The sequence below is a fragment of the Oncorhynchus gorbuscha genome, linkage group LG10 (assembly GCF_021184085.1).
Source record: "Oncorhynchus gorbuscha isolate QuinsamMale2020 ecotype Even-year linkage group LG10, OgorEven_v1.0, whole genome shotgun sequence".
Classification (NCBI taxonomy): Eukaryota; Metazoa; Chordata; class Actinopteri; order Salmoniformes; family Salmonidae; genus Oncorhynchus; species Oncorhynchus gorbuscha.
In genome coordinates this window covers 53,441,619-53,468,703 of record NC_060182.1, presented here as the reverse complement: position 1 = coordinate 53,468,703, position 27,085 = coordinate 53,441,619, and the positions used below count along the sequence as shown (strand labels likewise).

The following is a 27,085-nucleotide window of genomic DNA, read 5'->3' as shown; positions in this document are numbered from 1 at the left end:
TGTACAAAACATTAGGAACTCTTTCCATCACATAAACCTGGTGCATCCAGGTGAAACTATGATCCCCAATTGTTGTCTCCTGTTAAATCCACTTCAAATCCACTGAAGGGGACAGGACATGTTACATAAAGATTTTAGGCCTTGCGGCAATTGAGACATTGATTGTGTATGTGTGTCATTCAGAGGGTGAATAGCCAAGACAAAATAATGAAGTGCTGCGTTTTTCATGCTCAACTGTTTCCTGTGTGTATCAAGAATGGTCCACCACCTAAAGGACATCCAGCAAACATGACACAACTGTGGTAAGCATTAGAGGCAACATGGGCCAGCATCCCTGTGGAAAGCTTTCGACACCTTGTAGTCCATGCCCCAAAAAATTGAGGCTGTTCTAAGGGCAAAACGGGGTGCAGCTCAATATTAGAAAGGTGTTCCTAATGTTTGGCACACTCAGTGTATGTTGCACATATTTGGATATGAGATGGTTGTTGGAGATATGATTAAAATTAATTCCTGATTAAATTCCTGATTAAATCTATCCAGTGATAATATATTCCATGATGTGACACGTTTGTTGAAGTGGCCAGTGTTGCTAGTTAGCGGTGAAGATGAATGTTTAGTTGCACACTGTACTGTAATAAGTTAACAATGTAATAAGGGCAACAATAATCATAGACCGGAGTTGTCTGGTGTATCTGCAATGCATTAATTATTTCCTACATTTCAATTTAGCAATTGCTACAATCTCTTGCGCACAAAAACGTTCACTTGTCACGGTTATAGCACTGAACACTCCACAATGTTTGCTTACAAACAATTTCCCTGTGGCTAAATTGCTAGCCTTCACAACTAACATAACTGGCAGTTTGTTGCCCAGCCTAAAGCATTGAGAGCTATGTTAGCAAATTGTCTTACCATGTTAATTGTTTAGGCACAATATAATGTAGCTCCAGGAAAGTCATTGCATGACTCGATGAAACTTGAGGGAAAAACAACTCTCAAACTGTACCGGATGCAATGCAAACACAAGAATATACACCATTTGGTTATTAGGAATTCTTCATATTTGATCTTTAGTAGCAAAAATGTTTAAACACATATTATTATTATTTTTTTACAACCTCAGGTCAGAATCATGACTTTCTCACGTCATGTACACACTTATAGGGTTGTTGTTGATTAGCAAAATGGAAGGTGACTGAGCAAAATTGAATGTAGAATTGTAATATCTGTAACAGACACAGGTTTATTCCAGACTTCTATTTGCTCCGTTATACAGCGTCACCTTCCATTGCGCCAACTAAACACATTCCATGTTATAAATCACAGTAAAGCACCTTCTCACTTTTACTGAACCACAAAATAAAAGCACTACTGCACAGTTTCCCTTTTACATTCTCACCCATAGTTATTGTACAAAAAATGTCAATATATAGAACAGTATACACCAAGAGAAGTAACAAAAAGAAATATGGGGAAAAAAACTATATTGTAATGCAGCAGAGAGTCAAAGAGAACATTAAAAGGCATCAGAATCTGCACACGATCCGAGAGGAATCATCATTATGATTTGATCACATAGGCAGTAGTTCAAGATAGAAACTCATTTTATAATTCATCACGTTCCTATGCAACTTCATACATATCCGGTCACAGTCTGTAGCGTGGAGACAATAGACTAATATTAGAGGATGAAATGAGAAAATAAACCAAACTCCAAATTAATACAATAAATTCAGACGTTTGATATTTTAACTTAAACAAACCAACATGGTTCTGTGTGTTCAGACAGACACTGTATAATTATTTATACATTTGTTGATGAATATCGTTCTCTTTCCCTTTTGTATTGGATTATAGCAGCATGATGACATTCATTTAAATTGTTGAGGGTTCTCAATAAGTCTCTACTGTGTAACACATGGCTCGTGTATCATCCTGGGGCAACACATATCAATGGCCGATACACCAAAAGGGATTTTGATTGATAATTGTATTGAGTAATTCCTCTGAAAATTGACATAAAGAAAGATTATTTTCATATGATATGCTATTTCTGAAATAATCCACTTTATTCAGACTATGTATTTCATATAATTTAGAACCTGAGGTAGAATATGTAAACTGTTTGAAAGTCAACCTCTACATATTTTATTGTCACAACTCCCCTAATGAACCAACCATTGATGTTTTGAAATAAATGACTAAGATTTCCTCTATGTTTGTGCCAAAATAGAAACTAGGCTGTTATGAAATATTGTCTTTCTGAGGGGACTGGGTAACGATATAGTATATTATTCTTGATTGACTATCATTTATATTGTTTTGTTTCTTTATTCATAAAGTGGAACTCTCAATGGTGACCTCTAAAATAAATAGTACAAATTATATAAACAACAAAAGGAAACATGAAAAATTATTCATTTTGTTACACATTTGCTCTCCCATTGCTTCTACTGAAGAAGTCCCATTTGCATGCTGAGAGTCTCAAGCAGGGCTCTCCAATGCTGTTCCCGGAGAGCTACCATCCTGTAGGTTTTCAATCCACCCCTAATCTAGTGCACCTTATTAATAATTAGCTAGTTGATAAACTGAATCAGATTAGTTACAAATGGGGTGGGATTGAAAACCAACAGAGGGTATCTCTCCAGGAACAGGGTTGGAGAGCCCTGGTCTAAAGCATTGTGATGCACATCTACTTTGCCAGTCTCAGGAAAATCCCCTTGGCAAAGAGCTCGAAAGATAAAGACACTCGATATCCACTTTGAATTCCTCAGCTTTATTTCCCCTGTTTCTCAAAGATACTCCCACATTAATTCCCAGGGTTCGGGCATTATTCCAAATACTGTATGCTGTATCTACACAATTCCATAGGGGCTTTATTCCGTAATGCATACATGTTTTCAAATGCGGTTAAGGACAGTCTTCCCTGCCAGCGAATTGAGAGCGTGGCCAACCCTGTCGATTGATTTGTACGGTCTTAGGCACAACCAACTTGGGTGTTTGTTTCGGTAGAATTACATGGACAGAAGAACAATAAATAGTATTCACATGGATGAACTTCATGCAGTACAGCGCTGTGGATGACCCAGAGGTATTATTCCAAATAATTCTTCGGTCCTTTGTTTTTTTCTGTAAAGTCTGTTTCTCTTTTGACCTTTGACCTCATAATCCGACATAAACCCGTGCTCAAACAGTGCTCTCCATCACCCACTCTGAGCTCTCGAATGGCACCTCTTCGGCCTCACCGTCTTCGCTGTCGTCGTACTGCAGTAGCATCCCGTTTACCGACAGGCTCCTCTTAGTCCAGATGTTGCTGATGTGACGAGGGTAGTTGCTGAGGCTCTGTGCGCCACTGCTGCTATCCACGTGGCCGTAGTCGAATGAGTGGCTCCTCTTGGGCTTCCCTTCCTGGGGCAGGCCTAGAAAACGCCCCAGCATGGTGGTGGACTCGGCTCGGCCCAGCAAGGGTTCCTTGTCAGATGGAGGGGCCATGGTCACAGCCACCAATGCACTGGAGGTGGTGGTGGAGGAACAAGATGCCCCTTGGTCCCTAGTCGTAGCCGAGCTCCGGAGCTCCAGTGAGGCAAAAGCCCCTAAAAGGTTGTCCAAGTTGGGCCTAGCCTTGGATGATGATGGTCCCCTGTGCCTCCTCCAATTACTGGTGCTGGGGAGTGTGCTGAACTCGATGTCTCGAAGACTGTACTGGTCCTCGTTTCCTAATCTGCCTCTAGTTTTGCGACTGTCCAACGAGTCAGATGAAGACGAGGAGAGGCTGCTCTGGAGCGAACCACATTTGAATTCCACCATCTCATCCTGCATTACCACCACTGTGGTTGTGATCTGAGGTTTGACCTGCGTACTCCCACTGTTGGTCTGGGAGTACGTGTTGCTAACCACTGGCAGCTTACTGGAATGGGGGCTGCTGCACACTTTGTACCGAACCATGAGGATGATGATGAAGATGAGGAGCGTGACCACGATGATGCCACCTATCACCAGGATCATAGTGCCGCCCAGGAACTGGCTTTGGAGGGACTGGCACTGCGGGTAGTTGTCACGGGTGATGAACTGCACGCAGCCCACTACGTTGGTGGCAGTTAGGGTGGTGGCGGTGTCGTCCCAGATAGCCAGGACACATAGGTCGTACTGCATGTTTTGGACCAGGTTGGTGACTAAAAAAGTTTTGCTGGCCACGGGAATCATCCTATATAGGAAAGACAAAAACAGAAACAAGAATGAAGAGTTAGATTAGCATAATTTAGCGTTAATAATTTGTCCCACTGCAAGGGGAGTTCAAGAAGAGGCTAAAGCACTTTTGAGTAGTAAATATCAATTAGTCATTCTACTGAAATGCGATAGATCAATTTAACAGTCAAAATGAGGCAAAGTAGCTATTTAAATGCACATAGTCATTTAGAAATATTACTCACACTGAGTGATTAAAAATGCAAAGGCCCATACTTTTTAAAGTGAACTATTCAATGGTCCTTGTGCTTTGTTTTACAATTGAGTCTAACTTGCTCTTGCTGAAAATATATAAAGCCATGTTGATATTCAAATGTGTCTGACAATATCAATACACTTCCCTCTCCTAATTAAATCACAAAGGTTAGGGAGAGATTGAAAGCCGTGGTGGAGCAATCTTTATTTGGTTTGACCTTGTACTAACGCCCAAAGGACAAGACCATGTAACGCTAGTGTGGAAATCGGTAATGAAACATGGTGGCTGAATAAACCATTGTAATTACAGCAGGCAATTCATCAACTCGCACCTCCTCACAAACAAGCCATTTGTATCTACAGTATATCTGTAGGGTATTGCAGACGGAAAAATGCAGTCATACTAAAAGCAACCGACTAACCTACAATACACCTGCATTGCATTGCAAACGGAAAAACACTCATTCAAGCAGCAACTGTCTAGCAACAAATGTTCCAATCCATGGTCACTGACGCCCCATTGTCTCCCAAACCTTCCCCCTGTAATTATGCGAGACTTGCTAAATGTGTATCAAAGCCAAAGGCAAGCTAGTGGCTCCAATTGTTCCAGATGAAATCTCTTTCTGGATGGTAATTGTGTCTAATTGTATCCAGCGCATTCGGAAAGTATTCAGACCCCCTGGTTTATTCCAAATTTTGTTACGTTACAGCCGTATTATAATTACATTTGTATTGACTTTTTATGACAAAGCAAAAATATTTTTGCAAATGTATTAGAAATAAAAAGCTTAAATATCCCATTAACATAAGCATTACTCAGTACCTTGTTGCAGCACCTTTGGCAGCAATTACAGCCTTGAGTTTTATTGGGTATGACGCTTCAAGCTTGGCACACCTATATTTGGGGAGTTCTTGCAAGCTCTGTCAGGTTGGACACTTGGCATTCAGGCCAAAGTGTTCAATCTTGGTTTCATCAGACCAGAGAATCTTATTATTATTTTATTTTTTACCTATATTTAACTAGGCAAGTCAGTTAAGAACAAATTCTTATTTTCAATGACGGCCTAGGAACAGTGGGTTAACTGCCTGTTCAGGGGCAGAACGACAGATTTGTACCTTGTCAGATCGGGGGTTTTGAACTTGCGGTCCCTTACTAGACTTCTGACGGTATTATTAAAATAGGCCGATGGCCTCAGGTTGCCTCCAAGGGCCCGGTCTTCCGTGAAGTCATCAAATAAAGTCTCTAGGACATTTGGTTTCCGCATTATACATTTTTTTTGTGACATTTGTCTGCTGTACCGGAAAATTCCACCAGATGTCGACTGGCTGCTTATGGCAAATGGACAAAACATCACCAAATGGACATGGCCATTTCTCATAAAAAAAGACAAAACTCACAGGTTTGGCCAAACAAGATTGCTTTGAGGCCTCAACGCTCTTTGAGTTCTGCACATTTTCTGGGATTAAAGGTCAAAAAACGGTAATAAAGTGCTAATTTGGCCACTTCACTTTAAAGTACATAAACCTACGGTGTGAGGAAAAATAGAACCAGCCATTTATCTATCGTAATTTAAGAGAAATCATACAACGTCTGTTTGATGATGGTTAATGAGGGATTTACCATCACCAAATGGACAGGCTGAAATCAACACCAACGAGTGATGAAGAGGAACCACTATCACTGCTCGGCCATCCCGAATTCAACGAGCCAGTCAATTGGACATTTCTGTAGTACATTAGAGCATGTCAAATTTGTGATGGTAAATATCTATTGTAAGACATTGCAAATGGACAGTGTAGAATTGTACCTTTCCAATGTATTTAACAGGGGATTTAACATCACCAAATGGACAGGCTGAAATGAACACCAACGAGCAATTGGACAGTGTCCATTACACATATGCTATATTGTCAGTGTGAACATGCTCTTCTGCAAGTTGACTGTGTCCATAAGGACTTCCCATTACGAAATGGACATGGTGAATCAACATCAAAGAGAAATTCTTATTTCTTATGATCAAACATAACAAATAGACCTTCTATGTTGATTCAGGGCTTAACACAGTGGTATATATCATTTGGTCAGTGTATATGCCATTTGGACATGGTTCACTGACTTTTGGGTTCGGAAGCCAACTTTCTATGATCATATATGACAAAATGGACAAAACATAGGCCGTATGGACAAACTCAATAAAATAAGACAAATGTTTGTCCATACGGTTACTATATATATATATATATATATATATATATATATATATATATAATTGACCAATTATTATTTTTTTTCACCCTTGGGACCTGACAATGTGACCATTTCCCATATAAAATCTACGATGGAGCGCAATCACCCCCTATAAGATTTTTGGTTTATTTCACTTGGCATTTGTAATGTTCCAGTTGCAATATGGTTTTGATGAACTGCCATTAATTTGAGTGCTATTTGCGATTGTGTATATGGTTCACCCAATGCCAATAAGCTGCTATTCAATATTGTCCATTTCATGGGGGTCTTCTCTTACCTGACTGAAGAGCTCAGTGCCTTCCAATGTTGCACAGTCATAGGATGCCACCTTTCCAACTAGTCAGTTCGTCAAATATCTGCCCTGCTAGAGCTGCCCCGGTCAACTGTAAGTGCTTTTATTGCGATGTGGAAACATCTAGGATCAACATCGGCTCAGCCCGAAATGGTAGGCCACACAGGCTCACAGAACGGGACCGTTGAGTGCTAAAGCGCATAGGGGTAAAAAATTGTCTGTCCTCTGTAATCTCACCGAGTTCCAAACTGCCTCTGGAAACAACGACAGCACAAGAACTGTTTGTTGGGAGCTTAATAAAAAAAATTAATGGCCGAGCAGCCGCACAAAAGCCTAAGATCATATGGGCAAAGCCAAACATCGGCTGGAGTGTTGTAAAGCTCGCCGTCATTGGAATCTGGAGTAGTGGAAATGCGTTCTCTGGAGTGATGAATCTAGCTTCACCATCTGGCAGTCTGACGGAGGAATCTGGGTTTGGCGGATGCCAGGAGAACACTACCTGCCCAAATGCATAGTGCCAACTGTAAGGTTTGGTGGAGGAGGAATAATGGTCTGGGGCTTTTTTTCATGGTTTGGGCTAGGCCTCTTAGTTCCAGTGAAGGGCAATCTTAGTGCTACAGCATACGATGACTTTCTATCCAATTCTGTGGTTTCAACTTTGTGGCAACAGTTTGGGGAAGCCCCTTTTCTGTTTCAGCATGACAATGCCCCTGTGCACAAAGCGACGTCCATACAGAAATGGTTTGTCGAGATCGGTGTGGGAGAACTTGACTGGCCTGCATAGGTCCCTGACCTTACCCCCATTGAACACCTTTGGGATGAATTGGAACTCCGACTGCGAGCCAAGCCTAATCTCCCAACATCAGTGTCCGACCTCACTAATGCGCTTGTTGCTGAATGGAAGCAAGTCCCCTCAACAATGTTCCAATATCTAGTGGAAAGCCTTCCTTGAAGAGTGGAGGCTGTTATAGCAGCAAAGGGGGGACCAAATCCATAATAATAACCATGATTTTGGAATGAGATGTTCGACGAGCAGGTGTCCATGTACAATACTTTTGGTCATGTAGTGTATCTACAGTATATGATGACCTTCATTACCCAATATCCATATTGAAGTCTTACCGTCTATCAGTATTGCTCTGTGTACAGTAGGTTGGAGTACTTTGAAATTCCTCAATTTTATGTGTTCATTGATGATATTGATTATTGATGATTTCAACCTCATTGCATTAGTTAGCTAGGAGGATCTGTGTGTTCATGGAATTGCAATCATGACTCAAGGAACACAAAGCAAGCACAACTAATATTTGATTTGAATATTCACCAATGGCACAGAAGTGCATGGAAATTTAACATCACAGCTTGCTAGTGTTAAACGGATTTCCTGACTCTCTGCGATCATTTAGGATCCCATGGCACTTATCATAACAGTAGTGTTGTCCTTGCTGTATTCCCAACCTGGCCTCGTTCCATCATGGCCAACTAATCATACCTTTGGTTCACCCAGGTGGGTGCTACACATTGGTTGTGAATGAAGTGACTTCTCCCTTACTATGCAAAGAGCTTTGAACTACTAGACTAAATAAATCCAATCAAATATTATAACGTAGCAGAAAAAAGGTCCATCTTTACACGAGAGAGAGAAAACACATACTCAGTGTTGAATCAGCTTTAATAATCAAACATTGTTATTGTTTGTCATTTTTCTAAGACCCCAATCATCAGTAACTTCAATACTTCCCTGCTGTGACTGTACATAAATTAATAGCTTTGATCATATAGTGCAGAGAGTTTACCTCCACATCAGAAGACTGGCATTTTTACTCGGCACTACTGGTGGTGTACTTCATTATTCATTCTTAATTTCCTTTTCCATAACCGGGAGGACAGCACGTTGCCTCGTGAAATCTATACGAGGGGCTTTCAACACAACACACTGATCAAATGTTTAATCATGTGCTACCTTGGGTTAACACAGCACTTTGGATATTCTGAGAGAAATTGAACCCTCAAGAAATGTCACTTAACTAAGACTCCATTCCGAGACTACTGGGATGTTTTTTCAGGTGACAGAGGACATTTTCCAAGGGGCCCTGCTCAATATCAAAGGATGGGTTGTTTTATGGATGTAGTCAAACAGTTAAACACATATCATTTTTAATTTCCTGTAAAGTTCCACAAAAGGTCGTAAGAGTTGAATGTTGGCCAGTTTTCACAAAGCATTATTTCTACATGCCGCAAACTAATGAAGTATCAAATGTATGTAATCAAGTCAAATTGTATTTCTCACATACACATGTTTAGCAGATGTTATTGTCACGTTCTGACCTTTATTTATGTTGTTTTTGTCATTATTTAGTATGGTCAGGGCGTGAGTTGGAGTGGGCAGTCTATGTTGGTTTTTCTATGATTTGGGGATTTGTATGTTTCGGCCTAGTATGGTTCTCAATCAGAGGCAGGTGTCATTAGTTGTCTCTGATTGAGAATCATACTTAGGTAGTCTGGGTTTCACTGTTTGTTTGTGGGTAATTGTCTATGTTAGTTGCTTGTGTCAGCACAGGTCTCATGTATTGCTTCACCGTCGTTTATTGTTTTGTATAGTTTGTATTCAGTGTTCAGTGCTTTCTCTTATTAAATATTAATCATGAACACATACCACACCGCATTTTGGTCCTCCGATCCTTCTCGCCTCTCCTCTTCAAATGAAGAGGAGGACGCCCGTGACAGTTATTTCTTGGTGTATGCTTGTGTTTCTAGCTCCAACAGTAATGTAATATCTAACAATTCACAACAACACACACAACCTAAAAGTAAAAGAATGAAATATAAAATTCTATAATATATAAATATTAAGATGAACAATGTCGGAGTGGCATAGACTAAAATACAGTATATACATATGAGATGAGTAAAGCAAAAATGTGTAAACATTATCAGAGTGACCAGTGATTTCAGTCTGTGTATATGGGGCAGCAGCCTCTAAGATGCAGAGTTACATAACCGTGTGGAAGCCGCCTAGTGATAGCTATTTAACAGTCTGATGGCCTTGAGATAGAAGCTGTTTTTCAGTCTCTCTGTCCCAGCTTTGATGAACCTGTACTGACCTTGCCTTCTGGATGAAAGCGGGGTGAACAGGCAGTTGCTCGGGTGTTTGTTGTCCTTGATGATCTTTTTGCCCCTTCTGTGACATCGATTGCTTTAGGTGTACTAGAGGGCAGGTAGTTTTCCCCTGGTGATGCTTGGGCAGACCGCACCAACCTCTGGAGAACCCTGCATGTCTTATGTCTTACTCACATCGGCCATAGAGAAGGAGAGCCCAGAGTCCTTGGGAGCAAGCCACGTCAGTGGCAATCCTCAAAGTGAGTGAGGAAGGTGTTTAGCTTGTCCGGAAGTAAGACGTCGGTGTCCGCGACATGGCTGGTTTTCCCTTTGTAGTCTGATTGTCTGTAGATCCTGCCACATACGTCTCATTTCTGAGCCGTTGAATTGCGACTCCACTTTGTCTCTTTACTGATATTTTGCCTGTTTGATTGCCTTACGGAGATAATAACTACACTGTTTCTTTTCGGCCATATTTCCAGTCACCTTTCCATGGTTAAATGCAGTGGTTCGCGCTTTCAGTTTTGCGTGAATGCTGCCATCTTTACACATTTTTGGTTAGGGTAGGTTTTAATGTTATTTTCAGAGGCTACCCAGAACTTATCCCAGTGTGTGATCAAAACAATTTTGAAGCGTAGTTTCCGATGGGTCAGACCAGCGTTGAAAGGTCCTTAGCATGGGTACTTCCTGTTTGGGTATCTGCTTATAGGGAGGGAGGAGCAAAATGGAGTTGTGATCAGATCCGGTAGAGTTTCCCTCAAATTTGCTTTGTTAAAATCCCCAGCTACAATAGGTATGAGGTAATATGTGCATGTAGGTAGAATTAAAGTGACTATGCATAAAGAGTAAACAGAGAATAGCAGCAGGGTAACAGGGGGGGGCAATGCAAATAGTCTGGGTAGCCATTTGATTAGCTGTTCAGCAGTCGTATGGCTTAGGGCTAGAAGCTGTTGAGAAGCCTTTTGGGCCTAGAATTGGCGCTCCGGTACTGATTGCCGTGCGGTAGCAGAAAGACCAGTCTATGACTTGGTTGGCTGGAGTCTTTCACAATTTTTAGAACCATCCTCTGATACCACCTGGTATAGAGGTCCTGGATGGCTGGGACGTATGCACTACTCTCTGTAGTGCCTTGCAGTCGGAGGTTGAGCAGTTGCCATACCAGGAAGTTATGCAACCAGTTAACATGTTCTCAATGGTGCAGCTGTATAACTTTGAGGGGGAATAGGTTTTGTGGTGCCCTCTTCACAACTGCCTTGGTGTACTTGGACCATGATAGTTGGTTGGTGATGTGGACACCAAGGAACTTGAAGTTCTCAACCTGCTCCACTGTAGCCCTATCGATGAGAATGGGGTGTGCTCAGTCCTCCTTTTCCTGTAGTTCACAATCATCTCCTTTGTCTTGATCACATTGAGGGAGAGGTTGTTGTCCTGGCACCACACGGTCAGGTCTCTGACCTCCCTATAGGCTGTCTCATATTTGTCAGTGATCACTGTTGTGTCAACGGCAAACTTAATGATGGTGTTGGAGTCGTGTCTGGCCATGCAGTCATGAGTGAACAGGGAGTACAGGAGGGGACTGAGCACGCACCTCTGAGGTGCCCCCGTGCTGAGGATTAGCGTGGCGGAGGTGTTGTTACTTACCCTTACCATCAGGATCCAGTTGCAGAGTGCTTAGTGATGAGATTTGAGGGCACTATGGTGTTGAACACTGAGCTGTAGTCAATGAATAATATTCTTAAACAGGTGTTCCTTTTGTCCAGGTGGGAGAGGGCAGTGTGTAGTGCAATAGAGATTGCATCATCTGTGGATCTGTTGGGGCAGTATGCAAATTGGAGTGGGTCTAGGGTTTCTGGGATAATGGTGTTGATGTGGGCCATGACCAGCCTTTCAAAGAACTTCATGGCTATAGACATGAGTGCTACGGGTCAGTAGTCATTTAGGCAGGTTCCCTTAGTGTTCTTGGGCACAGGGACTATGTTGGTATTACAGACTTAGATAGGGAGAGGTTGAAAATGTCAGTGAAGACACTTGCTAGTTGGTCAGCACATGCTCGGAGTACACATCCTCGTAATCCGTCTGACCCAACGGCCTTGTGAATGTTGACCTGTTTAAAGGTCTTACTCACATTGACTATGGAGACAGCTGATGCTCGCGTGCAGTGTTTCAGTGTTACTTGCCTTAAAGCAAGCATATACAGTAGAAGTCGGAAGTTTACATACACCTCAGCCAAATACATTTAACCAGTTATGCATTAGGGGGCGCTATTAAAAACGTTCCCGTTTTAAACAAGATATTTTGTCACGAAAACATGCTCGACTATGCATATGATTGACAGCTTTGGAAAGAAAACACTCTGATGTTTCCAAAACTGCAAAGATATTGTCTGTGAGTGCCACAGAACTGATGTTACAGGCGAAACCCAGATAAAAATCCAACCAGGATGTGCCGCATTTTTTGAAACTGCCTCATGCCAATGACTCCTTATATGGCTGTGAATGAGCTACGAATGAGCTTACGTTTTTCACAAGGTGTCTACAGCATTGTGACGTCTTTTTAGGCATTGCCATTGAAGAATGGCTGTAAGGGACCATATAAAGCATGTGGTCACATGGTGTCTCCCGCAGCCATTTTTTCAATCGCTACTTGAGAAACCAATAAATGTCGTTCCACTTCATGATTGTGTCCCACTTGTTGTTGATTCTTCACAAAAAAATACAGTTTATATCTTTATGTTTGAAACCTGAAATGTGGAAAAACGTCGCAAAGTTCAAGGGGGCCGAATACTTTCGCAAGGCACTGTATATATATATAAAAACTAGGCAAGTCGGTTAAGACAAATTCTTATTTACAATGACGGCCGAAGGTCCCATAGTTGACAGAGCATGTCAGAGCAAAAACCAAGCAATGAGGTTGAAGGAATTATCCGTAGAGCTCCGAGAGAAGATTGTGTCGAGGCACAGATCTGGTTCTGGTTAGAGCCAGTTTGAGCTGTTCAGTGAAGAGAGTAGTACACAGCGTTGTATGAGATCTTCAGTTTCTTGGCAATTTCTTGCATGGAATAGCCTTCATTTCTCAGAATAAGAAGAGATGATGAGTTTCAGAAGAAGGTTCTTTGTTTTTTGGTCATTTTGAGCATGTCATCGAACCCACAAATGCTGATGCTCCAGAAACTCAACTAGTCTAAAGCCAGTTTTATTGCAGAACAACAGTTTTCAGCTGTGCTAACATAATCGAAAAAATAATTTACTAATGATCAATTAGCCTTTTAAAATTAAAAACTTGGATTAGCTAACACAATGTGCCATTGGAACACAGGAGTGATGGGTGCTGATAATGGGCCTCTGTGTGCCTATGTAGATATTCCATATAGAATCTGCCATTCTCTAGCTACAATAGTCATTTACAACATTAACAATGTCTACACTGTATTGCTGATCAATTTGATGTTATTTGAATGGACAAAAAATGTGCTTTTCTTTCAAAAACAAGGACATTTCTAAGTGGCACCAAACTTTTGAACGGTAGAGTAGATGGGTGAGAAAAAAACAACAATTTAATCCATTTTGAATTTAGGCTGTAACAAAATAAAATATGGAATAAGTCAAGGGATATGAACACTTTCTGAAAGCACTGTATACAGCATTCATAACTTGGAACTGCAATATGTTCAGCGCCAGTCTATTTAAACACATTTGTAGAAATGCTGGGATAAGAATGCATTCATATAAACTGTGGGTGGGTGGAAAAAGGTTGAGTCACCCGTCCGCCACATTCATTGGACAAAGAAAAGCTGTAGCTATATTGAGGAAATTAAATTACTTCTTGGACTGTAAAGGAGCAGGTTGAAAAAACTAGCACTGAATGTGCCTGGTGAGCTAATCAGATAAACATATCCTATTATTGTATTCTTAAGAGGTGATGAGTTCTATTCAGTCCTTTGAGCAGAATAATATCTCAACACAACTCTGAGCATGATTTCAATATCGCATTCCCCCAGTAAACCAATAAGCAACCGCAGATCTCCATAGTGTCCGCTCTCGGTTATTAAACTATTCAGAATCCGGGACTTGCATAAGAGGTAAATCTCAAAGGGCTATGGCACGTTGGCCATTAAAAGGTAAAGTATTGCTAAGGGGGTTCATTGGTATTCAATTTAATGTGTTTACGAAGGTTTACGATCGAACACATAACTTACTGTAACTGCATTCAGCAACAGCCCGGTGGCCCGCTTTTCTGATTCCTGCACAATTTTTTTATTAACAAAGTAAGGGTAGTAAATATCCAGGGACAGTCCCTCAGCATTCTTAACCACATCACGCTCTTGGGAGTTGGGGAGATATATGGTTTATTCCCAGGCCTGCTAGTCTAGATCTGCCAATGTCTTTCCCTTTCCTTCTTATAGCAATGGAGTCAAATACAGGGTGGGGTAACTGTTCCTAATCCAATTCTAATGCTACTAGGTTTGCACATGTTGTTACTAGTGTAATTACAATGTGACTACACAGGCAACCTAAATGTAAAGTGTTGGATTGCCAGGCTAATTATCATTATACTAATTCTTCTTTGTGTGTTTTCTGTTAATTTGTTGTAGTGGGAACATTTGTGGTTGTTTGGACATCTTCCATCACTAAAGTAAGTGCTTACTTTTTTAAGCTAGAAAATGTTTGGATGACAGATTTATTTCCATGCTATATATATTCCTAATTGTCTAGGGCATTGGGATTGAGATAAATAGTTGAATGAACATTTAGAAAAATCCTATTTGTTAGGATTGCAGGAATAAACAAGTTGGATTATTTTTGTGGCTGGTTTCACTTTGATAAAAACATTTAGTTGAAGTGCCTGGGTCTGTGCTTGTTAATTGCAGGTGTATGTATTGGTATTCTCTGAAGAATCTCTTGTCTGCATTGGGATATCAAAAGCAAACATTGAGGAAAGTGTCAAGAGGACATGCTATCAATACTCTTTGGATAACACATAGGAGAAGTAGGCTCATCAAACCCTCAAGTCTATTAACAGAAAAGTTTTAATTAAAAAAAAAGTCACACAATGTTATTTACCTGTAAATCAGGACTTCATCTACGGAGCAGTTGTACTGGAGCTGGTACATCTTGACCTTGGGTGCTGTTTTGCTAACAGTCCACTTGACCAGAGCAGAGGATGCAGACACCTCCGATACAGACACCACCTTTTCCGGGAGAGGCTTGGACTCCCCCTTACTGGTCTTGGTAGAGCTGGTGATGTCCGAGAGCCGGGACTTGGGCTGTGCGGTGTGGTTGGTACCATTGCTGAGGTGTGGCAGTTGAATGATGGATAGTTCTATAGAGGCAGTCGATTCCCCTGCTGCGTTGGCTGCGATGCAAGTGAAGGTGCCGTAATCCTTGGACGTGGTGATGGTAATATCCAGGGTGCCGTTATCGTACACGGTCGCTCGGGACGAATTGCTAATCAAACGGTCGTCTGGGGCGACCCAGTGTATGATCGGCATTGGGTCGCCGATAGCTTTGCAGCGTAGGCTAGCTGTTTGGCCCTCCAGGACTAACAACTTGTGCGTGTGTTGGGTGATCAGGGGCGGTTCACAGACAAACTCTTCTTCCCGCACGGACCAAAAGTAGCGTCCCTTTAGACTGGGAGGGGAAGCGCAGGTCTCCATATCGTCCTCTCGGTCCAGCCTCCGGAGCCAAAGCACTTCACAGTTGCAATGCAGGGGGTTTCCCCCAAAGCTTAGGGAAAGCTGAGGGGCGTATGGAGTGGTCAGTATTAAGTTAGTCTGAGAACGGGTGAAGATGGGGTCTGGCGGGAGCTTCTGGAGACGGTTGGACGTGAGGTCCAGGCGCGCCAGTTTGTCCAGGTCCGTAAATGTCCCCTCGGCGATGTGCGAGATGAGGTTATGATCAAGACTCAACTGGTGGAGGTTGACCATCTTGCAGATGGACTCCCAAGGTACACCCCGCAAGTTGTTGTAGGACAGGTCCAGGTCTTCCAGTGTCAGCATCAGATCATCAAAAGCCACCTTGGAGATGCGGTTGAGCTGGTTGTTGTTGACGATGAGGTGCTGTAGGTTGACAAGGCCACGCAGGTCGTCCGGTCCCAGCTCGGTCAGGCGGTTGCTGTCCAGGTGCAGGGAGCGCAGGGTCTCCAGGTCGAGGAAGGAGAAAGGCAGGATGGCACTGATGGTGTTGCGGGACAAGGTGAGGTCCACCAGGCCCGTCATGTTGGCAAAGTCCTGCGGTGTGACCCTGAGGATGAAGTTGCCGCCCAGGCGGAGCTCTACGGTCCGCCGGTCTATGTCCAGAGGTACGAAGAGCAAGCCTTTGGATGGGCAGAGGGTACCCAGGGACTCAGACAGGTTCTGGCAGACACAGTACTTGGGGCATGCATGGGCCATCATCACTGCGGTTCCCAGAAGCAGGAGGCTGCTGAGCACTTTGTCCATGGTAGATCATATGCAGGGACCTACGAAAGACAGAGGAGAGAAGGGAAGCGCATAGTAAGATCATTTCGTCCAAATAATGATGAAGGACCTTACAGATAATTCAATTAAATACTTTTGTCAGTGGTCTAAAGTTCATCACACTCAGCCCTTTATTCAGTAAAATAAAGACACATTGGACCACCAATATGAGAGGAACCATGTGCAGTTGGTTACTATTTGCAATGACATTATGTTAGTAAGCAGGTTTACTGGCTATTTTCTCTCTCTGTGTCTATCACAGCTATTCATTTACAGTATGTACTGTGTATGAGTCCCAGTCACATCATACCTAGGGAATATTCAAACCAAATCAGTAACCAGGACATACAAATGCATATTATTTCTACATGTTTGAAAGCATGTTTAAAGAAATACACTGTTACTGTAAGTCTTGTTTTGTTTCACAATTATATAATCTCACAATTTAGTCCATTTTTTGCAGTGCAAGGACAACTGCATTTTAATTCACTTTGTTAATAACCTGGTTGTGAATTGCTTTTTCAAAGTAGTTTTTAGTTCTGCTTATACATTTACAATGACCCAATTGCCAATAAGATGTTGTTTAGGCACTTAAAATTAATCTAAACATTTTAAATGACTGTTGTTGAGCAGGAGCAACTACAGTAGTTCTAGCTTTAACTGCACTGGTCACACTAGCCCAACATGCTAGACATGAGAAGTCAAAAATTGAGGAGCATAATAATAGAATATTATTCCACCCAGCAGGAGTCAAATAGCAAATCTCTCTCTCAAACTCTCTCTCTACACTAACACTGTTCCTCACTTTGATCTCTTTCTTTCTCTCTCCCTCCCTTCTCTCTCCCTCACCCTGAGAAGATGCTACAGTATGAAATTTGGTCAGGTGTCGGGCCGTGTAGACACCCTTCATGCTCATGTGAATATCTAAGCAGCCCTCCCAGCAAACCAAAATTGGTTCTATGAAGGTTCTCAGAGCAAATGTTCTCAAAAAAACTGTCCAGTCGTGGTGATAAATATAGAATGTTTGTAAAAAACATTCACCTGATGTTACAAGAACTTTCCCAGAACAGCTGATTATTTTATTTTTTACTTTACCCATTTTTCTCCCCAATTACATGGTATCCAATTGGTAGTTACAGTCTTGTCTTGTCTCCACAACTCCCGTACGAAGGTCGATAGCCATGCGCCCTCCGAAACACAACCCAACTAAGCCACACTGCTTCATAACCCTGAAGCCAGCCACACCAATGTTTTGGAGGAAACACCGTACACCTTGTGATTGTGTCGTCTCCCGGCCCGCCACAGGAGTCGGTAGAGAGCAATGAACTCTAGTGGCACAGCTAGCATCTTCAATGCAGTGCCTTAGTCCACTGCGCCACTCAAACGCAACGCGTAAAGTGCAGGTCCCATGTTTCATGAGCTGAAAAAAAGGATCCCAGAAAATGTCCATACGCACAAAAAACTTGTTTCTCTCATTCTGGGCATAGATTTGTTTACATCCCTGTTAGTGAGCATTTAATAATTTGCCAAGATAATCCATCCACCTGACAGGTGTGACATATCAAATTAGCTGATGACACAGCATTGTCATTACTGGCCTGTGAGGGTCAGGTTACAGTGGATCACAGTTCTACAGAGATACAGTTGAAGTCAGAAGTTTACATACATCTTAGCCAAATACATTTAAAACTCAGTTTTCACAATTCCTTACATCTAATCCCAGTAACAATTCCTTGTTTTAGGTCAGTTAGGATCACCACTTTATTTTAATATTGTGAAATGTCAGAATAATGGTAGAGATTTATTTCAGCTTTTATTTCTTTCATCACAATTGTAACTGAGTCTGGTTAGTAGGCCTCCTTGCTCGCACATGCTTTTTCAGTGCTGACCACAAATGTTCTTTAGGATTCAGGTCAGGGCTTAATGGCCACTCCAATACCTTGACTTTGTTGTCCATTTTGCCACAACTTTGGAAATATGCTTGGGGTCATTGTCCATTTGGAAGACCCATTTGCGACCAAGCTGATGTCTTGAGATGTTGCTTCAATATATCCACATCATTTTCCTACCTCATGGTTCTATCTATTTGTGAAGCGCACAAGTCCCCCTGCAGTAAAGCACCCATGCAACATGATGCTGCCACCCCAGTGCTTCACGGTTGAAATGGTGTTCTATGGCTTGCAAGCCTCCTCAGCCGCGCCCTCAGAGCATGCGCAGACCAGCTGGCCGGTGTGTTTACGGACATATTCAATCAATCCCTATACCAGTCTGCTGTTCCCACATGCTTCAAGAGGGCCACCATTGTTCCTGTTCCCAAGAAAGCTAAGGTAACTGAGCTAAACGACTACCGCCCCGTAGCACTCACTTCCGTCATCATGAAGTGCTTTGAGAGACTAGTCAAGGACCATATCACCTCCACCCTACCTGACACCCTAGACCCACTCCAATTTGCTTACCGCCCAAATAGGTCCACAGACGATGCAATCTCAACCACACTGCACACTGCCCTAACCCACCTGGACAAGAGGAATACCTATGTGAGAATGCTGTTCATCGACTACAGCTCGGCATTCAACACCATAGTACCCTCCAAGCTCGTCATCAAGCTCGAGACCCTGGGTCTCGACCCCGCCCTGTGCAACTGGGTACTGGACTTCCTGACGGGCCGCCCCGCAGGTGGTGAGGGTAGGCAACAACATCTCCTCCCCGCTGATCCTCAACACGGGGGCCCCACAAGGGTGCGTTCTGAGCCCTCTCCTGTACTCCCTGTTCACCCACGACTGCGTGGCCACGCACGCCTCCAACTCAATCATCAAGTTTGCGGATGACACAACAGTGGTAGGCTTGATTACCAACAACGACGAGACGGCCTACAGGGAGGAGGTGAGGGCCCTCGGAGTGTGGTGTCAGGAAAATAACCTCACACTCAACGTCAACAAAACTAAGGAGATGATTGTGGACTTCAGGAAACAGCAGAGGGAACACCCCCCTATCCACATCGATGGAACAGTAGTGGAGAGGGTAGCTAGTTTTAAGTTCCTCGGCATACACATCACAGACAAACTGAATTGGTCCACTCACACTGACAGCGTCGTGAAGAAGGCGCAGCAGCGCCTATTCAACCTCAGGAGGCTGAAGAAATTCGGCTTGTCACCAAAAGCACTCACAAACTTCTACAGATGCACAATCGAGAGCATCCTGGCGGGCTGTATCACCGCCTGGTACGGCAACTGCTCCGCCCTCAACCGTAAGGCTCTCCAGAGGGTAGTGAGGACTGCACAACGCATCACCGGGGGCAAACTACCTGCCCTCCAGGACACCTACACCACCCGTTGTTACAGGAAGGCCATAAAGATCATCAAGGACATCAACCACCCGAACCACTGCCTGTTCACCCCGCTATCATCCAGAAGGCGAGGTCAGTACAGGTGCATCAAAGCTGGGACCGAGAGACTGAAAAACAGCTTCTATCTCAAGGCCATCAGACTGTTAAACAGCCACCACTAACACTGAGTGGCTGCTGCCAACACACTGTCATTGACACTGACCCAACTCCAGCCATTTTAATAATGGGAATTGATGGGAAATGATGTAAATATATCACTAGCCACTTTAAACAATGCTACCTTATATAATGTTACTTACCCTACATTAGTAATCTCATATGCATATGTATATACTGTACTCTACATCATCGACTGCATCCTTATGTAACACATGTATCACTAGCCACTTTAACTATGCCACTTTGTTTACTTTGTCTACACACTCATCTCATATGTATATACTGTACTCGATACCATCTACTGTATGCTGCTCTGTACCATCACTCATTCATATATCCTTATGTACATGTTCCTTATCCCCTTACACTGTGTATAAGACAGTAGTTTTGGAATTGTTAGTTAGATTACTTGTTGGTTATCACTGCATTGTCGGAACTAGAAGCACAAGCATTTCACTACACTCGCATTAACATCTGCTAACCATGTGTATGTGACAAATAAAATTAGATTTGATTTGATTTTTTTCCTCCAAACACAAACAGTTCTATTTTTGTTTCATCAGAACAGAGGACATTTATCCAAAAAGGATGATATTTTGCCCCATGTGCAGTTGAAACCGTAGTCTGGCTTTCAAGTTATGTCGATATAGGACTCGTTTTACTGTGGATATCGATACTTTTGTACCTATTTTCTCCAGCATCTTCACAAGGTCCTTGTGAAGGCTGTTGTTCTGGGATTGATTTGCACTTTTTGTACCAAAATACGTTCATCTCTAGGAGACAGAACGCATCTCCTTCCTGACCGGTATGATGGCTGCGTGGTCCCAAGGTGTTTATACCTGCATACTATTGTTTGTACAGATGAACGTGGCACCTTCAGGCATTTGTAAATTGCTCCCAAGGATGAACCAGACTTGTGGAGGTCTACTTTTCTGTCTAGGCTGATTTATTTTGATTTTCCCATGATGTCAATCAAAGAGGCACTGAGTTTGAAGGTAGGCCTTGAAATTCATCCACAGGTACACCTCCAATTGACACAAATTATGTCAATTAGCCTATCAGAAGCTTCTTTAGCCATGCCATCATTTTCTGGAATTTTCCAAGCTGTTTAAAGGGACAGTCAATTTAGTGTATGTAAACTTCTGACCCACTGGAATTGTGGTACAGTGAATTATAAGTGATATAATCTGTCTGTAAACAATTGCTGGAAAAATGACTTGTGTCATGCACAAGATTTGCCAAAACTATAGTTTGTTAACAAGAAATTTGTGAAGTGGTTGAAAAATTTGTTTTATTGACTCCAACATGTGTATGTAATCTTCCGATGCCACAGATGTCTCATGTTTTGAGGAGCGTGCAATTAGCATGCTGACTTCAGGGATGTCCACCAGAGCTGTTGCCAGAGAATTGAATGTTCATTTCCCGACCATAAGCCACCTCCAATGTCATTTCAGAGAATTTGTCAGTACGTCCAACAGGCCTAACAACCAGAGTCCATGTGTACCCATGCCAGCCCAGGACCTCGACATTTAGCTTCGTCACAGTCATCAGAGGGGGTCGGGGGGCTTGTGGAGTAGTGTTTCTGTCTGTAATAAAACCCTTTTCTGGGGACAAATTTATTCTGATTGGCTGGGCCTGGCTCCCCAGTGGGTTGGCCTATGCCCTCGCAGGCCAACCCATGGCGGCTCCCCTGACCAGTCATGTGGAATCCATTAGGGCCTAATTTATTTATTTAAATTGAATGATTTCATTATATGAACTGCAACTCAGCAACATCTTTGAACTTGTTGCATGTTGCGTTTTATATTTTTGTTCAGTATATAATGTTTCTATTTGGTTGCAAAACATTTTACTGTTTTGGCAAGAACATTCCCAGAACAAATTAAAACAAACTATATTCTTTAAAAGTTCCTAAAACATTCCTTTAGGTTGTGGGAACAGTGTGGGTACATTACAAGAGATAGGTTCCCAAAACACAAAAAAATGATCAGTTGTGATGACATTCATATAATGTTAAAGTTAGGATGCACATTACATGTTGTAACAATTCAATTAGTCAGTTTTTGAAATGAGTCAGCATATTTGTTTGAGATTTAACATAATATTCCATTGGTGTTCACACAATATACGTTTTACCTTGTCTTTGAGGTCCTCAGAACATTTCAAGAACACTCAGAATGTTATATTAACGTTTTACCACAACATTCTCATTGTGCAAATGTGTATATCCTTAAAGCAAAATTGGATGCATCCCCATTATGTTTCTCTCCAGATATAATGGTAAATATTGTAGGTGATAGAGAAACATGTTATATGGAATTCTAATTTCATTCAAATCAAATGTTATTCACATACACATGGTTAGCAGATGTTATTGCGAGTGTAGCGAAATGCTTGTGCTTCAAGTTCTGACAGTGCAGCAATATCTAACAAGTAATCTAACAATTTCACAACAATTATTTAATACACACCAATCTAAGTAAAGGAATGGAATAAGAATATAGACTCAGCAAAAAAAAGATACATCCCTTTTTCAGGACCCTGTCTTTCAAAAATAATTCGTAAAAATCCAATTAACTTCACAGATCTTCATTGTAAAGGGTTTCAACACTGTTTCCCACAATCCCTCCATCAGTGCTCAGACTGGCCGCACTAGGCTGAGAGAAACTGGACAGAGAGCTTGAAGGCCTGGCGTAAGGCAGGTCCTCATCAGACATCACCAGCAACAACGTCGCATATGGGCACAAACTCACCGTCGCTGGACCAGACATAACTGGCAAAAAGTGCTCTTCACTAATGAGTTGCGGTTTTGTCTTACCAGGGGAGATGGTCAGATTCAAGTTTATCGTCAAAGGAATTAGCGTTACACCAAGGCCTGTACTCTGGAGCGGGATCAATTTGGAGGTGGAGGGTCCGTCATGGTCTGGAACGGTGTGTCACAGCATCATCGGACTGAGCTTGTTGTCATTGCAGGCAATCTCAACGCTGTGCATTACCAAAGAAGACAACCTCTTCCCTCATGTGGTACCCTTCCTGCAAGCTCATCCTGACATGATCCTCCAGCATGACAATGCCACCAGTCATACTGCTCATTCTGTGTGTGATTTCCTGCAAGACAGGAATGTCCGTTTTCTGCCATGGCCAGCGAAGAGCCTGGATCTCAATAACAATGAGCACGTCTGGGACCTGTTGGATCGGCGGGTGAGGGCTAGGACCATTCCCCCCCCATAAATGTCCGGGAACTTCAGGTGCCTTGGTGGAAGAGTGGGGTAACATCTCACAGCAAGAACTGGCAAATCTGGTGCAGTCCAATAGGAGGAGATGCACTGCAGTACGTAATGCAGCTGGTGGCCACTCCAGATACTGACTGTTACTTTTGATTTTGACCCCTCTTTGTTCAGGGACATATTATTCCATTTCTGTTTTTCACATATCTGTGGAACTTGTTCACTTTATGTCTCAGTTAATGAATCTTGTTATGTTCGTACAAATATGTACAGATGTTAAGTTTGCTGAAAATAAATGCAGTTGACATTGAGGACGTTTATTTTTTTGCTGAGTTTATAAATATATGGATGAGCAATGACAGAGCAGCATTGGCAAGATGCAGTAGATGGTATAAAATACAGTATATACATAAGAGATGAGTAATGCAAGATATGTAAACATTAAAGTGGCATTATTAAAGTAACTAGTGAACCACTTAATAAAATGGCCAATGATTTTAAGTCTGTATGTAGGCAGCAGCCTCTCTGTGTTAGTAAAGGCTGTTTAACAGTCTGATGGCCTTGAAATATAAGCTTTTTTTCAGTCTCTCGGTCCCAGGTTTGATGTAACTTTACTAACCTCGCCTTCTGAATGGTAGCGGGGCGAACAGGCAGTGGCTCGGGTGATTGTTGTCCTTGATCTTATTGGCCTTCCTGTGGCATCGGGTTTGGTAGGTTTCCTGGAGGACAGGTAGTTTGCCCCCGTTGATAAATTTTGCAGACCGCACAACCCTCTGGAGAGCCCTGCAGTTGAGAGTGGTACAGTTGCCATACCAGGCGGTGATACAGCCTGACAGGATGCTCTCAATTGTGCATCTATAAACATTTGTGAGGATTTAGGTGACAAGCCACATTTCTTCAGCCTGCTGCGGTTGAAGAGGTACTGTTGCGCCTTCTTCAATACACTGTCTATGTGGGTGGACCATTTCAGTTTGTCCGTGATGTGCACACAGATGAACTTAAAACATTCCACCTTCTCCACTACTGTCCCGTTGATGTGGATAGGGGGGTGCTCCCTCTGCTGTTTCCTGAAGTCCACAATCATCTCCTTTGTTTTGTTGACGTTGAGTGAGAGGTTGTTTCCTGGCACCATACTCCGAGAGCCCTCATGTCCTCCCTGTAGGCTGTCTCATCGTTGTTGGTAATCAAGCCTACTACTGTTGTGTCGTCTGCAAACGTGATGATTGAGTTGGAGGCATGCAAGACCATGCAGTCATGGGTGAAAAGGTAGTACAGGAGGGGGCTGAGCACGCACCCTTGTGGGGCCCCAGTGTTGACGATCAGCGAAGCGGAGATGTTGTTTCCTACCATCACCACCTGGGGCCCGTCAGGAAGTCCGTGACCAAATTGCACAAGGTGAGGTTTAGACCCAGGGCCTCAAACTTAATGATGGGCTTGGAGGGTACTATGGTGTTGAATGCTGAGCTATTCTCAATGAACAGCATTCTTACACAGGTACAGTATTTCTCTTGTCCAGATGGGATAGGGCAGTGTGCAGTGTGATGGCGATTGCGTTGCCTGTTGACCTATTGTGATGGTAAGCAAATTGAAGTGGGTCTAGGGTGTCGGGTAAGGTGGAGGTGTTATGATCCTTGACTAGTCTCTCAAAGCACTTCATGATGACAGAAGTGCTCGTTTAGTTCAGTTACCTTTGCATTCTTGGGTACAAGAAAAATGGTGGCCATTTTTACGCATGTGGGGACAGCAGACTGGGATAGGGAGAGATTGAATGTGTCCGTGAAATCACCAGCCATCTGGTCTGCGCATGCTCTGAGGACGCGTCTAGGGATGCCATCTGGGTCGGCAGTCTTGCAAGGGTTAACCCATTTAAATGTCTTACTCACATCAGCCACTGAGAAGGAGAGCCCACAGTCCTTATTAGCGGTCCACATCGATAACACTGTATTATCCTCAAAAGTGGGAAAGAAGGTGTTTAGTTTGTCTGAATGCAAGACGTCGGTGTCAGTGACGTGGCTAGTTTTCCTTTTGTAGTCTGTGATTGTTTGTAGACCTTGCCACATACACTTTGTGTCTGAGCCGTTGAATTGCAACTCTACTTTGTCTTAATACTGACATTTTGCTTATGTGATTGCCTTGCGGAGGGAATAACTACACTGTTTGTATTCGGCCATAGTCCTTAGCACGTGGACTTCCTACTTGAGTTTCTGCCTAAAGGAAGGGAGGTGCAAGATGGAGTCGTGGTAAGATTTGTCAAAAGAAAGGTGGGGGAGGACCTTGTATGCATCGCGGAAGTTAAGAGTAACAATGGTCCAGTGTTATTCCAGCGCGAGTGCTACCGTCGATAGGATGATAGAATTTCAGTAGTCTTGTTCTCAAATTTGCATTGTTAAAATTCCCAGCATATATGGTTTCCAGTTTGCGAAAAGTTCAGTGAATTTCCTTATTTCCTTGAGGGCCATCGTGGTATCGGCTTGAGGGGGGGATAATAACCGAAGAGAATTCTCTTGAGAGATAATATGGTCGACATTCTTCTTCCTAGAGAGATGTTTATTCCCGTCGGCGCGACGCACAAAGAATCCAGGTGGCTGTACCGACTCTGACAGCATATCCCGAGAGAGCCATGTTTCTGTGAAACAGAGTTTGTTACAATCCCTGATGTTTCTCTGGAAAGCAACCCTTGCTATCTAGAGACTGGACATTAGCAAGTAATGGACTCGGAAGCAGTGGGTGGTGTGCGCACCTCCGAAGTCTGACCAGAACACTGCTTCATCTTCCTCTTCTCCAGCGGTGTTGTTTTGGGTCAGCCTCAGAATCATTTCAAATGCCCTGGGTGGTTCGGACAAAGGATCTGATTTGGGAAAGTCGTATTCCTGGTAGTAGTGCTGGTAAGTTGACATCGCTCTATCCAATAGATCTTCCCGGCTGTATGTAATAACACATTGTAAGAATAATACATAAGTGATGCAGCCCTCTCTGTCAGGACATTTGAACTGCATTTATTCATACAAACATAATCATAATTTCTACACTTCATATGTTGACAATCTGAAGATGTCAGGAGTGAACCTGCAATGTTTGGTTCCCAAGACGGATCATTAACCCTCTATTCCACCAGGAGATAGTTGTGGCCTTGTGTTTTTCCCCCAGTCAAGTATGGTCAATCAGGACACAGAACAGTTAACAAAATGTTCACATCTTCTTCATATGGTGTGTACTTGTAACACTGTATTTTATTATTTTCTTTCTTCATCACATTTGTCCCCACAATGTTCCCACAAGATAATGACACATTCTGGGTACCACTATGGATCATAGTGCTAGCTGTGCCACTAGGGATTCTGGGTTAGAGTCCAGGCTCTGTCGCAGCCGGCCGCGACCGGGAGACCCATGGGGCGGCGCACGGGTTAGGGGAGGGTTTGGCCGGCAGGGATGTCCTTGTCCCATCGCGCACTAGCGACTCCTGTATCGGGCCGGAAGCAGTGCACGCTGACACAGTCGCCAGGTGTACGATATTTCCTCTGACACATTGGTGCGGCTGGCTTCCAGGTTAGGTGGGCATTGTGTCAAGAAGCAGTGCAGCTTGTTTGCATTGTGTTTCGGAGGATGCCCGGCTCTTGATCTTCGCCTCTCCAGTGAATGTTAGGATAACATTCCAATTATATTTTATCTATTTATTATCATCGTAGTGTTAGATAAAACCTGAACTAGAACTAAATGGGATTCTTAGCTACTGTTCTCAGAATGTTCCCGGTTTGCTGGGCTGACTCATCTACGCCTTAGACAAATGTATGGAACCTCACATTTGGCTTCCTCTGACGCC

The 27,085-nt window shown here is 42.9% G+C and overlaps 1 protein-coding gene across 1 annotated transcript in view; it reads right to left on the bottom strand.

Annotated features, from left to right (window-relative positions):
* Positions 1-879: 879 nt before the first annotated feature.
* The window catches only part of LOC124046242 (leucine-rich repeat and fibronectin type-III domain-containing protein 2), a 234,780-nt gene continuing 208,574 nt past the window's right edge, over positions 880-27,085 (bottom strand). Inside the window, exons 4-5 of the mRNA XM_046366394.1 lie at positions 15,140-16,535; positions 880-4,204 (exon numbers count right to left, since the gene is read on the bottom strand). Of these exons, the coding sequence (XP_046222350.1) occupies positions 3,187-4,204; positions 15,140-16,515 (2,394 nt within the window). The 5' untranslated portion in view covers positions 16,516-16,535 and the 3' untranslated portion in view covers positions 880-3,186. The remainder of the gene's footprint in view (positions 4,205-15,139; positions 16,536-27,085) is intronic.